We start from the raw sequence: 23170 nt of genomic DNA, 5'->3' as shown, positions 1-23170 counted from the left end.
AGATTAGTGGTTTAAGATTTGTAGCTGAAGTGTGATTCAGTTGTATTTTCCTTTGGGACCCTATTTGGGGTTTTCTTACCAAAGATAATGGAGTAGTTTGCCATTTCGTTCTCCAGTTCATTTTACAGATGAGAAAGCTATGAGCAAATGAGATGAATGGTTGCTTAGGTCACACAGCTAAGAAGTAACTGAGCCCAGATTTGAACTTATCTTCCTGACTAAGCCTCACATTCTGTCCATTGTACCATTGTACCAACTGCCCTCAAGAAAGGTATATTTTATTTTTTAAAAATAGAACAGGTAAAGGGGAGAGATTTGCATTGCAATTTAAGAATATATATTCATTAAACTAGGTTTTAAGTACCGGGTTGTTTGAGGATGTTACTGTATTGTTTTCCAAAAACATCCTCTTTGGCCACCTTGGATTATAAAGAAAAACAACAGAACCTCAAATGACTGTGGTAGGTAGGGAAACACGTAATTCTTATTGCTAATGATGATGAAAAAGTATTAGCCTACCAAAGACTCACTCAGATTTAGAAGCTGATTTTTACATGAGAGTAGTTTGCAAAATGCATGCCCATCTCCAATCATTGAATCAAAACACAATGTAGTGGTCAATCCTAGAAAAGACAGATTCTCAGTTGGGCCAGATTTATTCTTTTTAACTTCTGCTTACAAAAGAAATTGACTGCTGGCCAAAATACATGCGTTGTTAACTTTCCTGCCTAATTCATTAAAATGCAAAGCAAGTAATTCTGAAAAAAAATAGTAATGAAAATGTTCTATCTGAGAATTTTGGCTTGGTTAAAATGAAAATATTGTGGACTGTGGTCCTCTTTCATGATTCTTTCTTACCAGTTCCATTAATGTGCTTATAACACTAGTGCTAGTTATATTATTTGATAATGCTTGTTATAATAAGTATATATTTGTTTGCAATCCAATTTTGCTCACTAATATGCATGCAAACTGTATGCCTGGAGTAAACATAAGTATAAATAAAAAATTACATATATGTATATATATATATATATGTATATAAGAACTAAATAGGAGAAAGTATAGTAGAATACATTTGCATGAAGGTCATTTGAGTAATAAACAGAAGCAATAAATTGGAATATAGTGCAGGCAACCTGAATAAAAAATAGAAGTAGATGAGTTCAGAAAACAGCAAGCCTGGCATGGAAGCATGATATAACAATGATGAGGGATTTCATGTTCTGCATATTTGACCTATTCTCTCACTGTCTCTGTCTCTCTGTCTTTGTGTCTTCCTTCTTCTCATTGCTCCCTACTCCTAAAAGCAGAGCTGCTAATTAATTCTTAACTTGATTTTACTCACCATTTCAACATTAAAAAGGTAGGGATACCAACAAGGAAATATTCTATTCTAAATACGTTTCTTACTGCCAAGGAAGAACTGGTTATTGGATAGAAATGATGAAATTCTTGGGAAACAGGGGGACCATTTTATCCTGCAATTTATGATAGGGGAAGTAAAGTCAAGCCTGTATCCTAGGTTTGGGAAGAACCAATTTCAAGGGGTACAAAGAAAACCTCAGTAGGATCCCATGAACTAAAATCTGTAGGATAAGTCAACCTAAGAGAAACTCTGAAGATCCAAAGAGAAATAAATTACTCCAAGGAAAAGAAGAGTCTTAAAGAGACAAATATGGACATACAGATAGCTAACAAACCAATTTAGATTTTCTTTTTTTAAAAAATATAATTTTAGCCTGGAAAGACTAACATGAACTGATGCTAAGTGAAATGAGCAGAACCAAGAGAACATTGTACATAGCAACAACAAGTGCTAACTGTGATGGACTTAACTGTTTAAAATAATGAGATGATTCAAGGCAATTCCAAAAGACTTAAGAGAGAAATATGGAGAGTGATTGTGGATCAAAGCATAGTATTTTCATCTTTTTGTTGTTGTTTACTTGGTTTGAAGAATTGTACATGTTTAACCTATATTGGATTGCTTGCTTTCTAAGGGAAGAAGAAGGGAAAGGGAGGGAGAAATTTTTGGAATACAAAGTGAATGTTGAAAACTATCTTTGCATGTATTTAGAAAAATAAAAAGCCATTAAAATAATTTTAAAATTATGAACTTTACAGAAGATAAACTCAAAGGCTTAGTTAGTATAGTTCAAAATAGAAGCAATTGGGTAAGAATAGAGGGGGCTTTGCCTTTTCCCTGTTATCAGGAAAATGAGAGAGGTGCTTCAGGAGTGCAGAAGGGCAAATGTCCTGATTTTCAACAAGGCCAAGAGAATAGGGTTGACATACTATAAGCCAGTGACCAGATTTTTGATTCTTGACAAAAATCTAGAACATTTTTTTAAGGGATGGTTAGTAACTATCTAGAAAGGAAAACTGATCACAAAGACCTAGCATGACTTCATAAAAGCCCATTATTCCATCTCATCTCATCTTTTTGACAGGGTTTCCAGACTGGAAAATCAATGATATCTAATAAAATTTGCCTAGATTTTAACAAAATATTTTAAAATCTCTCACATTATTCTTGTGGGAAATATTGATTGCATACCCAGATTCAAAAGCATAGTTTTTAATTATTCAATATCAACCTGGAAGGACGTCACTAGTTTAGTATTACAGAATTCTGAAATTTTTCTGTGCTATATAACATAGTTTAAAATGAATAGATTAGATAAAGAAGTAGAATGCTTAAGTGATTGACACAAAGCTAAGGGAGACAGCTAATGTGCTGAATGATGCTAAAGATTCAAAAGTAGCTGGACAGGGTAGAACATTGGACCAATTTGAACAAGATGGAACTTAATAGTTTTTTTGTGTTTATTTTTTGTTTTTTTAGTTTTCATCAGTTTGGGTTTTTTTAAATTAATTTTATAATTATAGCTTTTTTTTTTTGACAGTACATATGCATAGGCAATTTTTTACAACATTATCCCTTGTACTCCTTTTTGTTCTGAATTTTTACCCTCCTTCCCTGCACCCCCTCCCCTAGATGGCAGGCAGTCTCATACATGTTAAATGTGTTATAGTATATCCTAGACACAATATATGTTGCACAGGAAGAATTGATTCAGAAGGTAAAAATAACCTGGGAAGAAAAACAAAAGTGCAAACAGTGAAACTTAATAGTTATAAATACTTTTATTTGAGTATAAAATAATCAAGTTTTGATGTCTAAGCTATGTTAATCAGGATCTCTGTGGGGGTAGAGTTAGTCTTTGTTTTGGCATCTTGTAAAACAAAGGACAATCACAATCGCAAGGCACTCCATAGCACTTGCTCAGCTGCCTTTATGGTCATTGCAATAACAACAAAAAAGTTTTCTAACCACTAGAGCTATCTAAAAGTGGAAAAGATTGGAGAAGGTCAAGAAAAGACTAAATGACATAGAATAGAATGACATTAAAAGAGTTTAGAAGAGTTTTGGTCTGATGTTCCATATACTTGGTTCTATGATTTTTTTTAGGAAGTTTTTGCTTGCAATGAATTGGAATCACTTCCTTTCAACTCAATTTCTATCTACTGTACCTTGACTACACATAGAAGCCTTTTAAAGAAATATCACTTTCTTTTTAGAATTGATGGCCTTTTGAATAATTGGGTTTTAGTTTTTGAGCTGTAACTTTAGAAGTAATCTAGTCTAATCCTTCCATTTTATAGATAAGGAAACTGAGGTATAAAGAAACTTAAGATCATATATCAGCAAAATGAGGATTCAAACCCAGGTCTACTGATGCAAATCAAGCATTACTTTTACTTGGGCAAGTAGAACATCAGCCCTGAAATCAAGAGGACCCAAGTTCAAATGTGACCTTACATACTTAACATGCTTCCTAGCTGTGTGACTCTAGGTAAGTCACTTAACCCCAATTGCCTCACCAAAAAAAGTATTAGTTCCTCTATCATGCCAACTATTATGATCTCCATCTATTTTTCTTCCTAGGTTAATCATCCTCAATTTCTATTACAGGCTGGGCATAATCTCCAGTATCCTCCTTTTCCTAGTCACACTTCTCTGGATATATTCTAAGTTGTCAATGTCTTTCTTAAAGAATGTTGCTCAGAATTCTGTTCACAACATGATTTGGCCAAGGAGAATACAAACTCTTATCTCCCTTATTTTGGACACAACACATTTTTTATGGCAGTCTAGGAAAACATTAGTTTTAGGAGCTGCTACATCACATTCTTGATTCATTTTGAGCTAACTCCCTAGTTTGTTGTTTTCTGATGATGAGTTTTATGTAGTCATTCTGCACTTGTGAAGTTGATCATTTTGAGCTGTTGAACCACATAGCACAGTTTCAGGGAGTTGAGAAGTGAATGGGAGGTGAGGAAATGGAACCAATATATATAGAAGATTCTTCATAAAAGTTTGTCAGTGAATAGAAGGAAAGATGCAGCATGATAGATCACCATTAGCAGGTCACAAACAAATCCATTCACTCAAGGATACTCTAGACTCTGAAAATAATACTTGATATAGCTAGATCCTACAAGGTCCCTTCTAGCTCTAAATCTGTGAGTCCTTAAACTTATGCTCTTTGATGTCATTAGTGGTCTCTCAGCTCAAAATGTGTTTCTTTATCAATTCACATATTACATAGCTCAGTAAAATATGAGCTCCAATAGCAACTGATTCATCTTTGTATTCCCAGTACCTAGAACATTGTCTAAAGATATTAAGATATTTATATTCTGTGGCTGCTGAATTGAAAGATCCTAGAATAGATTGATGCTCTTTTCCTTCTTCAGAGGGAATCATATTTTTGCTGACTTCCTCTTCCTAACTATCTCATGTTCTGTCCTTCCATCTATCCATCTTTCAGGTATGAATGTGTGCTTTCCCAGGTCTGGCAATGGTAGTAACTGTCCACAAGTATGGTCACTTGGCTCAGTTTTGTTCCTCAGGCAAAGGTAACTTAATGTAAAACCTCATTTTCTCTGTCATGAAATAGCTTTACGACCCTGGTCAAGTCATCTAATCTTGCTTGCCTCAGTTTTCTCATCTGTAAAATGAGCTAGAGAAGGAAATGGCAAACCACTCCAGTATCTTTACCAAGAAAACCCCAGATGGGGTAATGAAGAGTTGGATGTATCTGAAACAATTGAATGATCACAACTACAACAAACATGATGACCTTCATGAAGCTATTCTGACTCTTTCTTATTGCTGAGATATTTATTGTTCATACAATTTATGATCCATTCTATAATTTTTGCAGGAATCAAAGTCTAGCTGATTAGCCTGTAATTCTGGGCTCTATTCTCTTCCTTTTTTAGTCTATCATTTTTTTCATTATGATGACATGCTATCCCTTCAGATGTGGAAAAGGGCCATATATAGCATGGAAGGCCAACTTATATTTTTCTTCATTTCATGAGTCACATAGGAAAAATTCATCCTCATTGAGTAGCCAGCTTATAGTTGAATGAGCCTCTCCAATCTTAGTTAAACTCGTCCTAAAAAAGCAAAAGTAGTCCATTGCCAGAACTGTACATGAAGGCTTCTAGTGGTTATCTACCAATGTTATGACCTTCAAGATATATTCCACAACTATTAATTTTATGAAGGTGATGCTCAGTAAGTACTTTTTATTATTATAATTGGGGATAGCTAAGTGGTGAAATGGATAGAGTACTAGGTCTGGAATCAGGAAGAGTCATCTTCCCAGGTTCAAATCTGATCTCAGACACTTACTAGTTGGGTAACTCTGGCCAAGTCACTTAACCCTATTTGCCTCAGTCTCTTCATCTGTAAAATGAGTTGGAGCAGAAAATAGCAAAGCAGTCCAGTATTTTTACCAAGAAAATCCCAAGCAGGTTCACAAAGACTCAGACATGACTGAATGATAACAACAATGACTAATGTTCAGCTAAGTAGTGTATTGGAAAGAATGCTGGATTTGGAGTCAAGAAGACGAGTTCAAAACTTGCCTAAAATACTATTTAAAAACATTTTTTTTATTTTATAATTATAACTTTTTTTGACAGTACATATGCATGGGTAATTTTTTTTTACAACATTATCCCTTGCACTCCCTTCTGTTCCGATTTTTCCCTTCCTTCCCTGTACCCCTTCCCCTAAATGGCAAGCAGTCTTATGTATGTAATATATGTTATAGTATATCCTAGATACAATATATGTGTATAGAATCGAATTTCTTATTGCACAGGAAGAATTGGATTCAGAAGGTAAAAATAACCTGGGAAGAAAAACAAAAATGCAAACAGTTTACACTTCATTTCCCAGTGTTCTTTCTCTGGGAGTAGCTAATTCTGTCCATCATTGATCAACTGGAACTGAATTAGATCTTCTCTTTGTCGAAGATATCCATTTCCATCAGAATACATCTTCATACAGTATTGTTATTGAAGTGTATAATGATTTCCTGGTTCTGGTCATTTCACTCAGCATCAGTTCATGTAAGTCTCTCCAAGCCTTTATATCCATGCTGCTGGTCTTTTCTTATGGAACAATAATATTCCATAACATTCATATACCACAGTTTACCCAACCATTCTCCAATTGATGGGCATTATAGGCCAGAACTTGAAATAAAGTACTAAATGGAATTGAGGAAACAATGGTTAAATCTAGTTTAGCATTGATCTAATCCTACAAGAAATAATGATTTCCTAGTGATATAATGATTGATTTATAGTCAGCGTAGAGCATTTAAGCAAGAAGCTCTCAGGGTCAAAAAAGACAAGCATACTAGAAGCTCTCGGAGGCTGAAACAGATTCATTCTATTGTCCACCTTTGTGGTGGCTAGAGGCTGAAGCACATGCTTTTGGATTCAGAGAAATTCAGAGGGTGGAGAAGCTGACAAAGGCAGAGAAGACAAAGGACTGGTGGCAGAAGCTCAAGCTCTTGGAACCAAGGAGAGATAGGCCTCTAAGAAAACTAGCCAAGCCCCAGGAAAGGAAACAAGACTTTGAAAGAGATAATAAAGGATTTGGACTTTAACACCTGGCTATACTTGGGGTGATTACTCTGAACTGAAATGAAGGCTGCTTCCAGAGACCCCAAGAAAACTGAAACAAGAAAACATTACATACTTCTTTCTGGCTTTAACTATAGAATAAACCCTGACCTCTCCATGGTCACTTCTAGAATTGTACCATAGGCGTCAAGGGAATGTATATTTGCATATTGTCCCAGGAATATGTGTATCACCTTTTAATAACTGTAAAGTAAAATAAATAAATAAATAAAGCTTTTAAAAAGAATAACTGTAAAGTAAGCTTACTCCATAATTCATTACTGCCTTCCAGTATTTCTTGCCAAAACTATGAAATGAAAAGAAGGTATAAAAGAAACAGGCAACTAAAGACCATGCATTTTAATCAGCTGGGCTAATTAAGAAGCAGACTTGGTCAAACTTGAAAAGACTAAAAATCTCTGATTGTTGACCAACCAATGATTCCAGAGGACTCATGATAAAACATGCTGATAGAAAGCTGACAGATTCAGAGTATAGAATGACATATTTTTTGGACTTGATCAGTGAAGAAATTTATTTTGCCTGGATGTGTATATTTATCTCTTCTCTGAGGTTAACTTCCATTTATCCTATATATATAATGTATATGTAATATGTTATATACATATATGTTTATATATCACATGTAAAAACAAAGAATTCATTTTTCTTAATTTAAAAAAATTATCCTTGATTGGTCAATAATCAGACAAGGTCATGTGATACAGATAGAGCAGAGAAAGATAGATCAACCATTTGCTGGCTGTGTGACCTTAAGCTCTTCACTTTGATTATTGACCAATCAAAAATGGTTTCTGTAATGAAGAAAGAGAGTGTTAGATAGGATGATCTTTCAGGTCTCTTCCAGATCTTAGATCATCTTAAGATTTTATTCCATATTCTTAAGTTTTTATTCCATAATCTGGACATCTGTCTTGCATTCAGTTTTTTATCAAGAAGTAGTGCAAAGACACAACCTGAAGTTTAACTTCCTGTTTTTTGTTTGTTTGGTGGGTTTGGTTTGGTTTTGTTTTTTTGAAGGAGGATTATACCACAGTCTCTTGGCTCTCATGTCAGGAGTTTCATTTTTAAAGTAGGTAGAATATTCTAAGGGATTCAAGGCTACTACCAGTGACATCAACAAAGATGTTATTCTAACAGGAATTAAGTTGGATTTCCTTGGTTCCAGTGGCAGTCTGTTCAGAATTAAACTACTTGTATTGAGAGGAGGGGACAGGATAAGTGGTATTTTGAAAAAGGTTTTTTCATTATCACTGAAAGTATAGAAGACCAAGAGAACTGAAAGATGACAAAATCCCCAAAATGTTTTTTACTGCAGCCAGGTGGTGCAATGGATAGAGCACTAAATTTTGAGTCAGGGAAATCTAACTTCAAATACAGCCTCAGGTTAGCTATGTGACCCTTAATCTCTGTCTTTGTTTCTTCAACTGCCAAATGAGGTTAATTGCATCTATCTGGAAGAACTGTTGTGAGCATAAAATAAAATAATATTTGTAGAGCTCATTGTGCTTCCTACCTTTCGTTTAGAATCATCCTGGAAGGATTGTAGTATAAGGTCAGTGGTTTTCATGCTCAGAACAGCCCATTGGTGGTTTAAAGGGACAAATTCTTACCTGTTCATCCCCATCCTGGACAGAGTCTGTGTCAACCCCATCTACTTCAGGTTTTCCACATATGCCATTGAGAGAGGAGCTATTGCCACTTGTGCTCTCTTCCCAAGTTTGGGTGATGCTATGGCTGACGGGCCATGAAGACACAAAAAGGCTGATGTTATCAAAGTCCTCCTTATAGAACCAGTGCTCCCTATCTTCCTGCTGCACCTTGGCTGCATTGTAAGGCTTCAGGAAGGAAGCATATACAAAACCTTTGGCAACTAGACAAGAAGGAAAGAGAAAGAAACAAAAAAACATTTTGAAAGGGTTCTGCCTTCACCAAACATATGACCTGAGAGAGTTTTAAAGAATCAATGTATCAAGAACTAGAAGGAGTTCTTAGAAGCCATCTTGTTCAATCTCCTCATTTCACAAATGAAGGAACTGAGTCCCACACAGAATAAGTGACTATTCAAGATCATGCAGAAAATAAGTACCAGAGGTAGGATTTGGTTTTTGTTTTTTGTTTGTTTGTGGGTTTTTTTTTTCACGCTTTTTGGATGATTCCTGCATGATACTCACTTCCAGAGTCAACTAGCCACCGGTTTGTGCTTCCCAAAGGATCCTTCTGCTCCACAGCAGCCACCAGGTCTCCTTCTAGAAGGTCAATGTCATGTTCCTGTGTAGCATTACACTTACGCTTTGCTTGGTAGAGAGTCTCCAGGCTGTAGGATGCTAAAAGCTGGGAACGATGGTTTTCAGTCTGACAGGGCATATCTGACTAAGGAAAAGGAAATAGACAAGTTGGATTTTTGTGGGGAAACAAGGAAATAAATAGTGCATGGATGCTTTCTACCTTTCATCCAAAAGGTTCTAGACTATATGTCTGTTATATGTCTATCAGTCTGAGATGTATATCATCAGGCATGTCCATTATTTTACTACACCATATTTTGCTATAAAAAAGGAAGGTTCTATTGGTTGGGATGGTGAGAATCATTTGAAAGTAAAAGCAGCATTTTCCTGAAAGGATTAACAAAACATTATAAAAAATATTGCTGCTTTTCTCCTTTATAAGTGGAGGGTTAATACAGTCAGAATAGATTGCTATACTGTTTATTTTGCTCTATTGCTTCCCCCCTTTGTTTTTATATTTTTTTTTAATAAAGGATGCCTTTTCCATTCTCCAATTGATAAATGGTCAAAGGATATGAACAAACAATTTTTGGAGGATGAAATTGAAATTATTTCTACTCATATGAAAAGGTGTTCCAAATCATTATTGATCAGAGAAATGCAAATTAAGACAACTTTGAGATACCACTACATACTTGTCATATCTGTCAGATTGGCTAAGATAACAGGAAAATATAATGACGAATGTTGGAGGGGATGTGGGAAAACTGGGACACTGATGCATTGTTGGTGGAGTTGTGAACTGATCCAACCATTCTGGAGAGCAATTTGGAACTATACTCAAAAACTTATCAAATTGTGCATACCCTTTGATCCAGAAGTGTTACTACTGGGCTTATATCCCAAAGAAACACTAAAGAAGGGAAAGGGACCTGTATGTGCCAAAATGTTTGTGGCAGCCCTTTTCATAGCAGCTAGAAACTGGAAATTGAATGGATGCCCATCAGTTGGAGAATGGCTGAGTAAATTGTGTTATATGAATGTTATGGAATATTATTGTTCTGTAAGAATGACCAACAGGATAAATACAGAGAAGTTTGGAGAGACTTACATGAACTGATGCTGAGTGAAACGAGCAGAACCAGGAGATCATTATACACTTCAACAACAATACTATATGAGGATCAGTTCTGATGGAAGTGGCAATCTTCGGCAATAAAAAGTTCCAAATCAATTCCAATTGATCAGTGATGAACAGAACCAACTATACCAGTGAAAGAACACTGGAAAATGGGTATGGACCACAACACAGCATTTGCACTCTCTCTGTTGTTCTTTGCTTGCATTTTTGTTTTTCTTCCCAGCTTATTTTTACCTTCTTTCTAAATCTGATTTTTCTTGTGCAACAAGATAACTGTATAAATATGTATACATATATTATATTTAACGTATACTTTAAAATGGTTAACATGTATGAGACTGCCTGCCATCTTGGGGACGGAGTGGAGGCAAGGAACAGAAAAGTTGGAACAGAAGTTTTTGCAAGGGTCAATGTTGAAAAATTACTTATGCATATGTTTTGTCAATAAAAAAGCTATAATAAAAATAAAATAAAATAAAAGAAGGCTTGTAGGGCAGAAAGGATTGAATGAAATAAACGAATATTTCTCAAAAAGACTATGAGATGGAGTTGATCAAATCCTAGGCCATGATTCACATAATTCCTGTTCTCATAGGGCTGTAGGGCAGAAAAGGTCTAACTCTAGGATTAAACCTCAAGAAGTCAAGTGGCCCACAGGAAGTAAACAGAATTGCTGACCATTGGTCAAAAGTTGCTTCCTTTCCAGTTCATTCAATGACTTTAAAACCAACAGGAAGGGGGGCAGTATACTTCATTCTTGGTGCTATATGGATACCCTTCTGCCCTCAACACACGCCCACTTTATTCTGAACTGCTCAGATAATGTTGGCCCTCTTCTTGCAAGAACTGAACTAAAACTTTCTCTTGTACCTAGAGATGCCTCCAAGTTGTCAAATTGGGTAAGAGGGATTGAATGTTAAGTAATTCCATCCCACACAGGATGCAGGATATATTTGGGGGAAGAGGTAATAAGAAAACAAAACATAGATAAAAATCAAAAATAAAACTTTTTAAAAGACTGCATAATTGAATGGGACCCCTTTCACTGGGGATCTTCAAACAAAGGATAGATAACCACTTTTCATATATCACAAAGAGGGAGTTTTTATTCAAGTATAGCTTGGATTGCATGGTCTCTAAAATTCCTTACAACTCTGTAATTTTCATTCTTGTGAATCTTTTACAAAGATCTGTGAGAAGATGTTAACCATTATTCTTTTCAGATGATATAAGTGCAGTCCTGCCCAAAGGTGGGTTGGGGTAAAGTAGAGAGTGGTGGAGAGACATGGTTTCTGAGACCCCTAAGTTCTTTTTTCTTTTTCTTTTTCTTTTTCTTTTTCTTTTCTTTTTTTTTTTTTTTTTTTTTAGGGCTGGGGTTTAGTGACTTGCCCAGGGTCACACAGCTAGGAAGTGTTGAGTGTCTAAGACCAGATTTGAACTCCGGTCTTCCTGAATTCAGGGCTGGTGCTCTATCCACTGTGCCACCTAGCTGCCCCTGAGACCCCTAAGTTCTATAGAATATATTGTGCTAAATGCAAGGCACACAGAAAACAGTTTCTGGCTTCCACTATCTAATGGAATAGGCAACTTGTAAAAATGTATAGCCAAACATGTATGAAATACTGGCTCCAAAGCTCTATACCTCATGAAAGACATGAATTCTGGGAAGTTTTGCCCGCAATCATACCACTGGCCATGTCAAACTCACCAAAGTGGGCCCAGGTTTCTTCTTTTCAAAGCTCAGCTTTCTTTCAATAAAAGTTGTACTGTTGTCCTTTACAAAATTCAGGCTATGAACCTCTTCTATTACTCGATTTTGAACTTTATTGATGCTGGATGGGAGCAGTAATAGCTGGAGAAGAAAACAAGAGCCCCAGAGCTCTGGTAAGTGCAGATGGCATTACCCATGCCAATTGAATCATGTGTAGCCAGGCTGGGATGAGCAAATACTACAAAGAAAATAAAAGGCTTCTCTTCACAAAACAGTGAAGAAAAGCAATTCCCACAAAAGTGGTAATTTTTAAACTTTGTATGAGTGTGTCATGGGGCCTGCTGAAACCTATGGATTGTACTTGGAGTAATGATTGTTACTTACGTTCTAATAAAAGGAAATTTTCACTTAGAGGTCACTTAAAATGTGATCCTCTACTTATTCTTGTCATCCAAAGGTTTAACAACTCCTGTCATAATGCATTTAACTTATCCAATTTCACAAAACTATGTCCTTGTTTCTGTTTGACTATGAATTGTTCAACTGTGTAGAGTAGGGTAGGGACTGGATCTGAATTTTATTGATATAGGAAACTCTCAAAGAAGAGAACTTCCTTTATTAATGTAGTCAATACCTCCTATACAATTTATATTCTTAGAGGGTTGCTTATAGGTTTTAAAGGATTTGCCCATTCATATATAGCCAATATGTATTATAGGTAGGAAAGATTTATGTACTGAATTTTAAATTTAAAATAAAGGAGGAGTTGTTGGGGAGATTGTAATCATAGACTAAGATGTTCTCCATTATCCTCAGTTTTTTAAAGAGGAAACTTCCTGTGCCAATGCAAATTACCCACAATTCAGTAACATATTGTTTTAGAGAGAATTGCCTATGGCACTGAAAATTAAGCAATACAGACAGGATATAGCTAAAATAAAACTTGTACACTGGTCTTTTCCTATCTGCTACTTCACTTTATTTTACTCTTCCCCTTTCTTAGCCTATAATTAGAGTACTGGACCTAGATTCAGAAAAACCTGAGTTCAAATCCAATCTTAGAAAATTATTATGTGATCCTGGCCAAGAAATGTAACCTCTGCCTCAATTTTCTCAATTGTAAAATGAGGATAATAATAGTACCTACCTTATAATGTTGTTCTGAGGATGAAATGAGATAATATTTGATAATATTCAGTAGCTGGCACATATTAAGTACTTAATAAATGCTTGTTTTCTTCCCTTTCTTTCCTTCCTTCCTCTCTTCTTTCTTTCCTATACCTGTCCCTACATAGAAGACAATTAGCATATACTGATTCAGTTTTCCTAGAGTTCACAAATGTGGTTATCTACAGAAATTTAGTATGAAATTAGTTTTAAGCAAGGAAAAATTCTAGGAAAAGCTCAAATCAAAACAGTGGATGTGAAGCATTAGCCCCTTTCTGCATATTTTGGATTCCACCTTTAATCTTCCTGGGTGGGAAAACCAGAAATACAGTTGAGTGAGAAATGCCGGCCCCCTAGAAAAAGATGAACTGATGGGGATCATTAAAGAATAGTAAGGTCTTACTTGCAGTTTATGGAAATAAATGCCAAGATCTTATGATCTTGAAGATTTATTTAATGGACAACAGAGAATTTGTCTTATTTAAGCTTTATATCTTCTCTATCTCCCTCCACCTAGAGTGTGAGTATTATTTTTCCTAAGAAGGCTCAGAGAGTTTGAATTAGTTGCTCTGGTTCTACAGCTAAGTATTAGAGCCAGGGTTTGAACTCACATTTCCCTGAAGTCCAGCACTCTCTTGCCTTTATTTTTCTTTTCTTTTCTTTCTTTTTCTTTTTTTTTTTAAGAGGCACTTGTGATTAATTGACTTGCCTAAGGTCATTCAGTAAACATTAAGTGTCTGAGTCACATTTGAACTCAGGCCTCCTGACTCCAAGACCAGGGCTCTATTTACTATGCCAACTAGCTGCCCCTCTTTTGCCTTTCTAATGAGATAAAGAACTGAGAACTAATTCCACCAAAGAGAAAACAAAACAAAACAAAAAACAATATAGACCTTAATTTCTGTCTCCTACCCCACTCCCCACCTGTACCCCTCAAATGCAGTCTCTTCTCCCTGTGGGAAAAACAAAAGCCTAACAAAGAATGGGTTTGACTTTCATCCAGCCTATGTTAATACACTGAGATGACCTTTTTGGATCTATAGTTTAATAGTTATGATTAAATTTAAATTTAATGCTTTATGCATTTTGGACTTGCCATTCTTGAACAGAATATAAAAGATAAACCGAAAAGACTGTTTTGTGACTGGGTTGGTCACTATCCTTGCTATCTGGAGAAAAGATTTACAAATGAAATACTGGTGGAAGTAAAAGCAAAAGCAACTCAGAAACTCTCTTTTAGTAGCTGGTAAGGAAAGGAGATAAGGTAAGGAGAAAATCAGGCTATTTTTTAATGGGGATGGGAATAAGGGGAGAAACAACTGGGGCTTTATTTCATAGATGTATGATTTCTAATAGTTGCTTCTAGCCCATGTAGAGAGAAAGAATCTGCTTACTGGCATGATAGTGGAATAAGGCTTCAAGGCCATGAACATCAGATCCCTGAGGAGAGTGACAAAGCAGTAGAGACAATTCAGCAGGACCTGCCGAGTAGCTTGGTTGAACACCTGGAGCTCCTCAACAAGCTGCGCGTTAAGAGCTTCATAATCTTTCCTTGCCAGGTCTGAGTCATCACCTGCTGAGCACTGTATATAGCCATTGTAGTCTAGCAGCTTGTCATAGCGCTTCTGGATGAGTTTCTGGGGTCCTGGAAATAAGGACTGCAGGGCCAATAGTGGGGTCAGGACCAGCCTATGTAAGTGAGCCACCTGCCAAAGGGAAATAGTCCCATTACAGGGAGAATAACAACCAATTATCTTGTACAGCTATGTTCTCAGTGGATTTTCCTTCTCTTCAGATGCTCTTGGGAAGTTAGCAAACAGGAAAAAGGAGAAAAATAAAATTAACAATGAGATTGAATGATGATTGATAGCCTATCATGTAGGTGAGAGAAATAAAAGTAATTGGAACACCCAACATCCTCAACCCTAGAAAAGGAGAAAAAAAAAAACAAAAACAGGACAAAGTTAAAAATAGGAAGGAAGAGGAGAGTTATGGAACAAAAAAACAAAAATACTATGTCATTGAACCTCACTCCTTTCTCTTCTTTACTGAATTTCTTCTCAATCTCATCATGAGTTGTGATTTTGGTCTTTGAAATTCTCTCTTCTCACAATCCAATCTCCCTGCAAGAACTACTCCTTAATTCCTTATACCCATACACCCCCAACTGTTTCTGAACCTGAGATTTAATACTTCTCCCAGTTTCCTGTTCTCTTCCATTCCATAGCTCAGACTCCATAAATACCACATTCCTTCTGTGTTCTCTTATTGCTACTGGAAGAGAAATAATGAGTGACTCATGAAAGAACTACCTATTCATCCCTTCTCCCATAAGACTATATATAGCATCTCTAGAAAGATCTTGACATAGATTTTTCCTCTTTCTTTCTTTCTTCCTTTCTTTCTTTCTTTCTTTCTTCCTTCCTTCCTTCCTTCCTTCCTTCCTTTCTTTCTCTTTCTTTCTTTCTTTCTTTCTTTCTTTCTTTCTTTCTTTCTTTCTTTCTTTCTTTCTTTCTTTCTTTCTTTCTTTCTTTCTTTCTTTCTTTCTTTCTTTCTTCCTTCCTTCCTTCCTTCCTTCCTTCCTTCCTTCCTTCCTTCCTTCCTTCCTTCCTTCCTTCCTTCCTTCCTTCCTTCCTTCCTTTCTTTCTTTCTTTCTTTCTTTCTTTCTTTCTTTCTTTCTTTCTTTCTTTCTTTCTTTCTTTCTTTCTCTCTCTCTTTCTCTCTTTCTTTCTTTCTCTCTTTCTTTCTTTCTTTCTTTCTTTCTTTCTTTCTTTCTTTCTTTCTTTCTTTCTTTCTTTCTTTCTTTCTTTCTTTCTTTCTTTCTCTCTTTCTCTCTCTCTTTTTTTTTTAGGGGGAAAGGAGGGAATCATATCTGATAATATTTGCAATGGAAACTGACTACAAAACAATTGCCAAAAAAAAAAGCCTCTCAGATGATTTCTACTCTATTTGGCTCTATAGCAAGATCATGTTAATGTTAGGAGCATTTGTTCTGAGGTCACATTACATCACGTTACATTGACTTGCTGTCCTAGGACTGGTTGTATTCCTCCATACCCTTTTTTCTACTTCTGTTCTGAAGGGCATCTGTCATATAGCATTCTGCCTTCCCTACTTTTGCTCACATTGGCTCTTTCATGGAAGGGATTATATCCAAGTATATATGGCAATGTAATCTAATGAAAAGAAACTCTGAAGTGAAAAGTTGCCAGCTCAAATCCTACCTTCCTCTTTCTTTTTTTTTTTTTTTTAACTGTGTTTATTAGGCAAATTATTCAGTCCTCCTTGATCTGGCTGTCCCTATCAGTAAAATGAAAAGATTGGGCTCAAGGGTGTTCTACCTTTGAATCTTTGAACTTAGATTCATCATCATAACATTAAATCTGGTATCTGTCTTTAATCCAGAAGACAACCTTAGGAAAGCAGCTGGCTACGTTAATTATCTCTAATGGCTCCTGTTAGATTTGTCTGTTACTCTTAGAAAATCTGTAGGAAAGGGGGAAACCAATCTCTTATTGACATCAGGCAATAGAGGAAACACTGATTAAGATTTGATTACCAGCATGTGAAACAATATATATCTCCATGGAGTGGAATGCATCCTTTGGCCCAGGGAAAAATTTATGTAATTTGTCTGAGATAAATTACTATGTTCGTGTCTTGTCTGGAACATGCACATAATGTAATCATAATAGCATTTCTACCTCTTCCAAGTGACCTATAGACATGAATATCTGATATCCTAGGAAATAGGGAAATGGCCTACTGTTGGAACTAATTGGGATCAAATGAATGAGGTACCTTAGATACTTCCTTTGCTGAATTATAGTCATCACCTAATAATCACATAAAAAGGCACCAGGGAAACGGAAAGAGCCCAAAAATCTTATCTGTAGGAAAGCAGAGTCTATACTATTTACTAGATAGCCACTTTGATTTCATCAATCTATTTGTCTACATGTACAGATATCCCTATGCATAATACATACAATTATTATTCTTATACAATGAAACATACAGGCCAGAGAGAAAAAAAGCATCTACTCTTGCTGCCCACACCATGCATCTTTCCAGTGAATAGATTTGAAGTGGTGCTGAAGAAAACGGACAATATGGACCTGTGGCCAATTCTATGGAATGAGATGTGCCTATGGACCTACACTTAAAAGCATTGTACAACTTTTGCTATTTAAGGTTTGACCAAAAATAGGGCTCAAACAAACTCCATGGAAGTGCTGTCACATTCAAGTAAAAACTATCCCCATAGATCTCATGTTAATTTAGGAACCCTCAACTTAGTTATCTATGTTGCATTTTGTAAATTTCGTTAAATATTTCACAATTATATTTTAACCTGGTTTCAGAAGCTTTGCTGTTCCACTTAGAAGCTTTGCTGTTCCTTGCTCTGACATCTCTGTTCTGAGATAAAAAAAAAGCTTGTGTTTGTATATGGAACTTTACAATCTCAAATCATTTTATATAGATTACCTCATTCAGCTCTTTACCCTATGAGTTAGGAGATGCAAATATTGCTTTCCTCATTTATAGATGAGGAAATTGAAGTTTCCAACTGAAAAGAGAGGAAAATTGATTTATACAAGGTCACATAGCTAGGCAACAGAAAAGCAGACTTTTAAGCCCATGTTTTCCTATGCTAAGCCTGTGGTTCTCTTTATTCTACTTTGCAGTCTTCTATCCCATCTTGGAGACTCTAAGCTTGGGGATAAATAAGCATGATTTTTGTCTACCTTTCAAAGCCCAGGAGAGCATGACCCTCATTTGTTCTCCAGTGGAGAGAATAAAGGATAAAATAATAGTACTTTTTTTTTTTTTTAATCCTATATCTCCCTCTAATACCTGACTCATAGGATCATTGATTCAAGTTGAAAGGTCCAACTCATCATTTTTTTGCTGAGGAAACATAGGCATTTAAAGGGTAATGCCCAACTAGAGAGCATTAGAAATAGGATCCGAACCCACATCTTTTGACTCTGTAGCTAGAGTCCAAGTAGCTTTTTCCAAGTTTTATCAAGGTACGTTTTCTAAATGCATAATATAAAAGTTATTCAACTATTTTGTTGTATACAATTGCAAAACAAATCAATTACATTGAAATAAAATTATCAAAATATTTTATTTTTTAAAAAATGTTCACAGACCCTATGTTAAGAACTCCCTATTACAAAACTATCATTTTTAAAACAGTTGCCTTCTCGCCTAAAAAATAAATAAATCCAACAAAGGGAGTAAATATAATTATTCATAAAGTATTCATAAAACCCCATTAAATTAAAATTAAATGTAGTTAAAATTTAGATTAAATTAAATTAAAATTAGTGTTTTATCTTTTATTAAAATATGTAATCAGCATAAAATTTAAAAACAAAATTTAAAAGTAAAACATAATTTTACAAATTTAAATTATATTTAGTCCCACCATCTAAATATTTTATCAACTTAGCAAATTTGATTACTGAGGTTCAAGATCCTTAGATATTGTTTTTTACAAGATTCTGTTATTTAATCAGAAAGGCATCTGGACATGGAGTTAGGAGACACTTGGGTTAGAATCATACCTCTAACTCATTAAGAGCCTGGACAAGTCATGTAACCGTTTTCAATTTCTACTTCTTCATCTATAAAAATGGGACTAATTATGGATTCTTCTTCACAATATTGTGAGAATTGAATGAAACAGTAAGTCAATATTTTGTAAGTATTAAAAAGATTTATAAATGGCAAGTGTTATTTACTGATTTCACCTCTCCCCCCATTCTCTACATTCCACTCAAACCGGTCAGTTTCATGTTCCCCCTTCTCAACATCCCATCTTCAGTCTCTGTTCCTTTGCACAGATTATTATCCCTTATTCTGTCCTTCCTTACCTCTGTCTCTTGGTGCATTCTCTTAAAGTGTTGCTAGTGTTCTCATTCTCCCCTCACCCTCCATGTTATTCCATTCTTGGTATTTTAAAAATATGTTTTATCTGTCTATGTATCTACACCTCCCCCTCAGCAAACTATAAGCCTTTTGAGGACAAGGACAATATTACTTTTGCCTTTTTTTTTTTTTAATAAAGTGCCTATTACAGAAAGTGTAATAAATTCTTGATTCAAATTAAATTAGTATATACTAAAATAAACTATTGCAAACTTCATTTTTTTTTAATTCTCTAGTTGCTCATCTTGGAAGTGCAGTGGTCACTCACAGGTCCAATCCCTCTGCTGTTTGGCTTGCAAACTTTGACCTGCTCTGCTTCTAACTGGACTGATTTGCCTGATACCCAGTCACCTTTATATCTACTGTAGCCAGGGGTCTTGAGATCTAGTATTTCTCAAACCTTGGTGCCCTCCCTTCCCACACCTCCCCAATAATAAGAATTATAGTCATGACAGTCCACCTATTAAAGAGAATTCCATTAAAGATTATATGATTTTCTTGTATTTTAATGTAGCCTCAATATGAGCACTCTCTATAAACTCTTCAAGAAGAGTCATGGAAATAATAAATCCTTATAAAACTATTTTGTACAAATCTTTCCAAGATGAAGAAAAAAGCCAAATTTTGACTTAAGTCAGGAGACCTATGCTAAGCACCCAACCTGAGCTTCTCTTGAATTTGCATTACAGTAAAAATAAACAAACCCCCCACAAAAACTTCAGTAATTCACTTTTAAAACTTTGATGACTAAATCAGATCCTTCAGAAAGTTTTCTGATATCTTGATATCTTTTTCTTCCCTGACCCACAACTTTGATGTGAATTATAGTTAAAAGGGTCAAACTTTAGTAACAAAGAAAAATACTTTTTTTTTAACCTCACACCATAACTTTCCTTTATCCATGGGTTTGAAAAAACTTACAAAATCTTCACAGGGATTTGGGGGTTTGCTCAGGGTAGCTGAATAGTCACTGTCCTTAGTATCCTTGTCATATGAAATAACATGCAGCTCTGTCACAATTTGGGCAGCTAAGGGCATGGCATCCTAAAACACACAAAAAATTTGACAATGGTTAAGTCCTCCAGGCATCATCATTCGGCATTTTACTAAGAAAGATTTCATGCAACCCAAGCAAAATGTTAGCATTGATGATAACTATATCCTACATGCTAAATGTCCTTATGGCTCTTATTTCTATATTATATTAACTTCCTGTCCCCTCTCACTATCTTTCTTCTATTCAGTATTTTCTTATTCATTTTGCCCTATCACAATTCCAAATCAGCTGTTCCTTTGATTTATTGCCAGAGACATATAGGAAAAAATAAGAGGGTAAGTTTTTGCAGTAGCTGTTATCCCACTAAACACTTCACTGGTTATATTCACCTATGTTGTAAAGAGCTCTCAACACATTTGTTACTTACTTTTATTGTTTGCCTTTACCACTTAGGCTCAAAACCCAAGGATACAAAGTCAGTGTTATGGCTTAGTGAAAAAATAAAAATGTAGGGTAAATGTAGAAGGTCACAGATATGGGGGAACTCTGGGTGAGGTATAAGACCCAGAGGGAACCTGCTAACAATGTCTGATTCGACTCCCCATCTCCCTTAAGGGATCTCAGGCTTCCTGAGAAATCAGGGGGCGATGACAACCTGTGTTGTAATTGAAGCAGAGTGATACCAGGTGGCAATCTACATACAATAGCAAGTTGTTTATGTGGTCCCATGCCCAGCATATACTTAGCACATGTGCAGTGTTGCTTTGGTTATATAAGAGTATGAGAGTATATAAGGGTGAAAGAACTTGGAATAAACAAATTCCATATTTTAACCATCCTCGGGAGTCTCACCTCATTACTCCTCCACTAAGACAGTATGTTTTTTCACCCCAACAGGGGAAGTACAGAAAACACAGTACATTTTGTCACCTCAACTTGGGGGCTCTAGAAAGCAGGACACAACAGTTAAACTTCATGCCAGGATATCTGCAATCACTGTTGTCTAGGAGATCCTTTAGAGGGATATGAAGTGGACATGGCTAATTAATTATTTCAAATTGGTGAATCTTTCATGATCTCCAGACAGAGGGTTAGACATGTTGAGATCTTGCCAATTTTAGTATCTTCCAATACCAGTGACTAAAGTACTGGCAACCTGTTCTTTGATTTTATAGAGAGTGGCCAAGGTAGAGAGGTTTACAACAGTATGCTATAGAGTGGTAAAATTCAAATTAAAAAATGTTTTTGTTCTAAGGATTTTATTTGCTATTTGGTATTTATGGTACTGTATATGTAACTGTATGTTACCAAAAAATGGATATATGAAATAAATTTTAGCACATTTATTTAGCACAAAAGGTAGAAAATTCTAATGAATTACCAATGAGAAAAAATGTTTTATATGTTGCCAATTTTATTTTGTGTATTGCATTTTATAAGTTTACTTTATGGTTACTATGTTAGGAAAAGAATATCAGAATCAATGCTTTGTTATAAAGAATTTTATATAGAAAAGTGTATTTTCAGCAATTTATAGCTAAAGAGTATAGTTTTGATGGTTATAACCAAAAAAAAGGTTACTGTAGTAACTTTACTCACTATTTCTGATAGGTTCAATGCATCAATATTTGTGCTTATGATTTTTTCATCATTTTCTAGAAACATTACCCCTTTGAAAGTTGAGGATTGAATGTATGTATGTGTGTATGTATATGAAGCTATATAACATGTATACATATATATATATATATATATATATATATAAAGCATTATATATATAATTCACCATTATTTTTTTTAAAAAGCATTTCTTTTTTTTTCCTGCTACTGACAATCTCCATAATTGAAAGTCATCTATTCAGCCTGCTCCTCAGACCTCACGTGGTCCATAGTATTACATAGGTGACCATACAACCAACACTGTCACATGATGCAACTAAAGGTGAAGTACACCATCTTAGAAACATCAAAAATAACCATGAAGTACCCACCTGTATGTGTTGAAGGCAGAATGTAACGTTCTTCACACAATTCTTCACAGTTTTTTCTAAATGTCTAAACAGTTTTTCTTCTCTGTTAAAGGTTCTGTCTTTCACCTAAAATATATTTTCTTATTTTTACTTTTTTTTCTGGTATAAAAGCAAATCTCCTAATGATGTTAAGCAGTGTGAACAGAACTTTAATTTAATTAGGAATACTGGTTCTCAGAGTAAGTTGAGTTGAACAAGAGTGAGAAAGGGTGTAGAGGAGAGTTTTATCCAGAATAGGTACTATCATGTCAGGAAATTTTTATTATGTGAGCAGAAATTAAGGGATTGTGATGACAGTCTGAGAAAGGGGTGCCATGCAGCATGGCTTGCAAAATACTGCTACATGTGGGGATAGAAAAGTAAAAAGATGCCCCCAAAAGAAGCATATACCACTCCTAGAAATGGACTTTCATCTCCTGTAGCAAAATTCCAGTCACCCTACCATCACCTTTGAGTGTTTAAATGTTTTTATACCTTTTTGGTTAGGATTTTTTTGCTCTATCACTCTATTCTAGCATGTTATCTGGTTATTTCCAGAACATCCTTGAGTTTGTACTTAAAGAACTATGTGTTAATACTTTTAGCAGTTCATAGTGTAGGACTGGTGTATTACTCTAAGGAAAGCAAGTTTGGCTACTGGCACAGCCCTCCCTATGATAACTGGTGATACATCATAGACAATGATATAGCATCTACCTTTCAGGATTATTGTGAGGATAACACGAGAAATTTATAAAGTACTTTGCGGACCCCAACATGCAGGTTTTTATTATTAAAGTTGTTTCGAGGAGCCTTTCTCTGTAATGAGCATGAGATGAGTTTTTTTGGCCAAAACAATTCACAAAGACATTCTAAATTGTAAACGTGTTATGAACTGAATTGCTGGGGATAGTATACATACTAATGATACTATGAATCCTCAGAGTATGTAGGAATATA

General features: G+C 35.4%; 1 protein-coding gene across 10 annotated transcripts in view; it reads right to left on the bottom strand.

Annotated features, from left to right (window-relative positions):
* ARHGEF38 (Rho guanine nucleotide exchange factor 38) overlaps nt 1–23170 on the bottom strand; it is a 127145-nt gene that overhangs the window by 7861 nt on the left and 96114 nt on the right. For 5 of the 10 annotated variants that reach the window (XM_074272739.1, XM_074272741.1, XM_074272742.1 and 2 more), the window contains 7 exons: nt 22193–22297; nt 20126–20248; nt 14659–14970; nt 12095–12238; nt 10357–10452; nt 9192–9390; nt 8631–8890 (listed from right to left, as the gene is read on the bottom strand). In XM_074272739.1, the coding sequence (XP_074128840.1) occupies nt 8631–8890; nt 9192–9390; nt 10357–10452; nt 12095–12238; nt 14659–14970; nt 20126–20248; nt 22193–22297 (1239 nt within the window). Of the gene's footprint in view, nt 1–6020; nt 6576–8630; nt 8891–9191; nt 9391–10356; nt 10453–12094; nt 12239–14658; nt 14971–20125; nt 20249–22192; nt 22298–23170 lie in introns of those variants that run through there. The other 5 variants (XM_074272743.1, XM_074272748.1, XM_074272745.1 and 2 more) reach the window with 4 other exon arrangements.

This window comes from Sminthopsis crassicaudata, chromosome 6, assembly GCF_048593235.1.
Source record: "Sminthopsis crassicaudata isolate SCR6 chromosome 6, ASM4859323v1, whole genome shotgun sequence".
In the NCBI taxonomy this organism is placed as follows: Eukaryota; Metazoa; Chordata; class Mammalia; order Dasyuromorphia; family Dasyuridae; genus Sminthopsis; species Sminthopsis crassicaudata.
The sequence above is the reverse complement of the archived record's forward strand: the minus strand, read 5'-3'. Positions and strand labels throughout refer to the sequence as shown.